General features: G+C 51.8%; 1 protein-coding gene across 1 annotated transcript in view; it reads left to right on the top strand.

The window, feature by feature from the left end:
* Positions 1–1,105: 1,105 nt before the first annotated feature.
* The window catches only part of LOC125292800 (ephrin type-B receptor 1-B), a 123,325-nt gene continuing 121,810 nt past the window's right edge, over positions 1,106–2,620 (top strand). Inside the window, exon 1 of the mRNA XM_048240243.1 lies at positions 1,106–1,415. Coding sequence (XP_048096200.1) covers positions 1,160–1,415 — 256 coding nt within the window. The 5' untranslated portion in view covers positions 1,106–1,159. The remainder of the gene's footprint in view (positions 1,416–2,620) is intronic.

The following is a 2,620-nucleotide window of genomic DNA, read 5'->3' on the forward strand; positions in this document are numbered from 1 at the left end:
TACTGTAGCGTTAATGTGGCACTTTGAAGTTGTTGGCACGGAAACACGCAAAGCAGTTCCCGCTGGATTAATGTGCCCCTTGCACTCGTCTCGTGTTTCAGACTGTGTAGAAAGCCGTGCCAATGATGCTATTTTACCAGTGATCACACGGAGGCTACACTCTGCTGCCATGCACTACCCACTTCCTGTTTAATTGTAATTCAATAGCACCTAATCTCGAAATTGTTACGCATAGCATTCCATAATGTGCAAGTCAGTGCCAAGTCATGCTTGGCCAAGACAGTGTGGCTCACGACTCAGGTAATTACAGCTTATGTCTGTGCTCTGTGTGTGTGTGTGTGTGCGCGTGTGTGAGAGAGAGAGAGAGAGAGAGAGAAATAAGTGTGTGAGAAATACATTCAGTTAACAATTAAATGTGCGTCTCTGAAATTCCAGCACAAAATAAGTACAATACAGAAAATAGATCATGTTAGTCTGCATTTATAATTCATAATCGGGGGAATTTGGGATGGAGAAGTTGGTGTAACTCTGAAAGACTCCTGGAGGTAGTGCAGGGCATTCATTTTTAATGCAGACTGAGATAATGCCTTGAGTCGACCCAAAACATCCGTAGTGCGAGACCTCTGAGTAAGGCATCTCACATCCCACTCCGAGCTTGTTTCTTTCCTTCTTACCCTCTCTCTTACAAGTTTGTTGTCTTCTGTTTTTTCCCCTCATTCCTCTATTTTTTTGGCAGTGGGAGGAGGTGAGCGGCTACGACGAGAACCTCAACACCATCCGCACGTACCAAGTGTGCAACGTCTTCGAACCCAGCCAGAACAACTGGCTACTGACCACTTTCATTGACCGTCGGGGTGCCCAGCGCATCTACGTGGAGATGCGGTTCACCGTGCGCGACTGCAGCAGCATCCCCAACGTCCCCGGCTCCTGCAAGGAGACCTTCAACCTCTACTACTACGAGACGGACTCGGTCATCGCCACCAAGGGCTCGTCCTTCTGGATGGAGGCGCCCTACCTGAAGGTGGACACCATCGGCGGGGCGAGAGCTTCTGCACAAGGTGGACCCGGTGGCCTGATGAAGGTCAACACAGAGGTCTTGCTTTGGCCCAGCTCTGCATGAAGCGGCTTCTACTTGGCCTTCCAGGACTACGGCGCATGCATGTCGCTGCTGTCCGTCCGCGTCTTCTACAAGAAGTGCCCGAGCGTGGTGCAGAACTTCGCCGTCTTCCCCGAGACCATGACGGGCGCCGAGAGCACCTCGCTGGTCATCGCCCGCGGCGTCTGCATCCCCAACTCCGAGGAGGTGGACGTGCCCATCAAACTCTACTGCAACGGCGACGGAGAGTGGATGGTGCCCATCGGACGCTGCACCTGCAAGGCCGGCTTCGAGCCCGACAACGGCAACGTCTGCCGAGGTAAGGACAAAACTCTCTCTCTCCGAACGAAGCGCATTCTCTAGTTCACATTAGCGCTAATGCCCATGAATTCCTGCATTCTCCACTAAAGGGCTTTAAAAAAAACAAAAAAAAAAACAGATGTGTTATGCAGGCTGGTCCCGGGGGGGCCCTTGGGAAAGCTTTATTATGTTTGCATTCTGTCGGGAGTTCTGGTGGAGTTTGAACTTCTCCACGGTGATGGATCGGCGTGGCTAAACATAATAAACGCTAACACGTCGGGGGCCCTGAGCTTAGACGCCGCTCGCTCCCATGCCTCTCTCAGATGTGGTGTTGATTCAACTCTGCTCTCCCTCGTGTTGAAACAAGACATAATTCCCCGCGCTGCCTTGATCATGTGTGTTTTTCTCAAGTTGCGTGTAGCTTTTTTAGGAGCTGCGCTGAGTCAGAGGAATGAGTTCAGACGGAGTTAATGTTAGCGCATGCCGAGGGTGTCCACACATCTGCTGGCCCTCCGCTTGTGTTTGCCGTTTGATTGATGATTGATTGATAAATAAACAGACTTGGCAGCCCTTAATATGGCTGAGGCTTCTGCGTTTGTAAAACCTATGGTTTGGGTGCGCAATCACACGCGCATCATGCACAGACATCTGGTGCTCATGCGCTCTCGCGGAGTTGTGACAATGGAGTGGCCCCTCGTTTGAGAGGGTGAGTTTTCCTCAGTCTGCAAGTCCAACCAGTCTGCTACATATTATCTCTTACTAACAGGCACTGATACACACACACACACACACACACACACACACACACACACACACACACACACACACACACATGAACCTGAGCAGCGAAAATATGCTCAAGGTCTATGATTACAGCCCCCAAATCCCCTAGCAGGGGCCCGTGGCCCCGCAGGCTCCCTCCGGAAACCCACAGCCGAGTGTGCTGAGAGCAGATAAGATTGATTGACAGCCATCTGCCATGATCAATAAACAGATATGAAAAACAGCCCATGCTGCTGCTCTCCTGTTCTCACCCTGTGTGTTTCTCTCCCTCTCTCGCTCTCTCTCCCCTGTCGCGTTCTCTCTCCACCTTCCTCCCTCTCCCTCTCTCTCTCACTCTCTCTCCCCTCCCCCCCCCCCCCCCTCTCTCTCGGCCTTGCCCTCGACACTCCATACCAAAGTCCTTGGCAAAGTATGCGGTTGACTTTGAGGAGTACTGTGCCC

This window comes from Alosa alosa, chromosome 1, assembly GCF_017589495.1.
Source record: "Alosa alosa isolate M-15738 ecotype Scorff River chromosome 1, AALO_Geno_1.1, whole genome shotgun sequence".
Taxonomy (NCBI): domain Eukaryota; kingdom Metazoa; phylum Chordata; class Actinopteri; order Clupeiformes; family Clupeidae; genus Alosa; species Alosa alosa.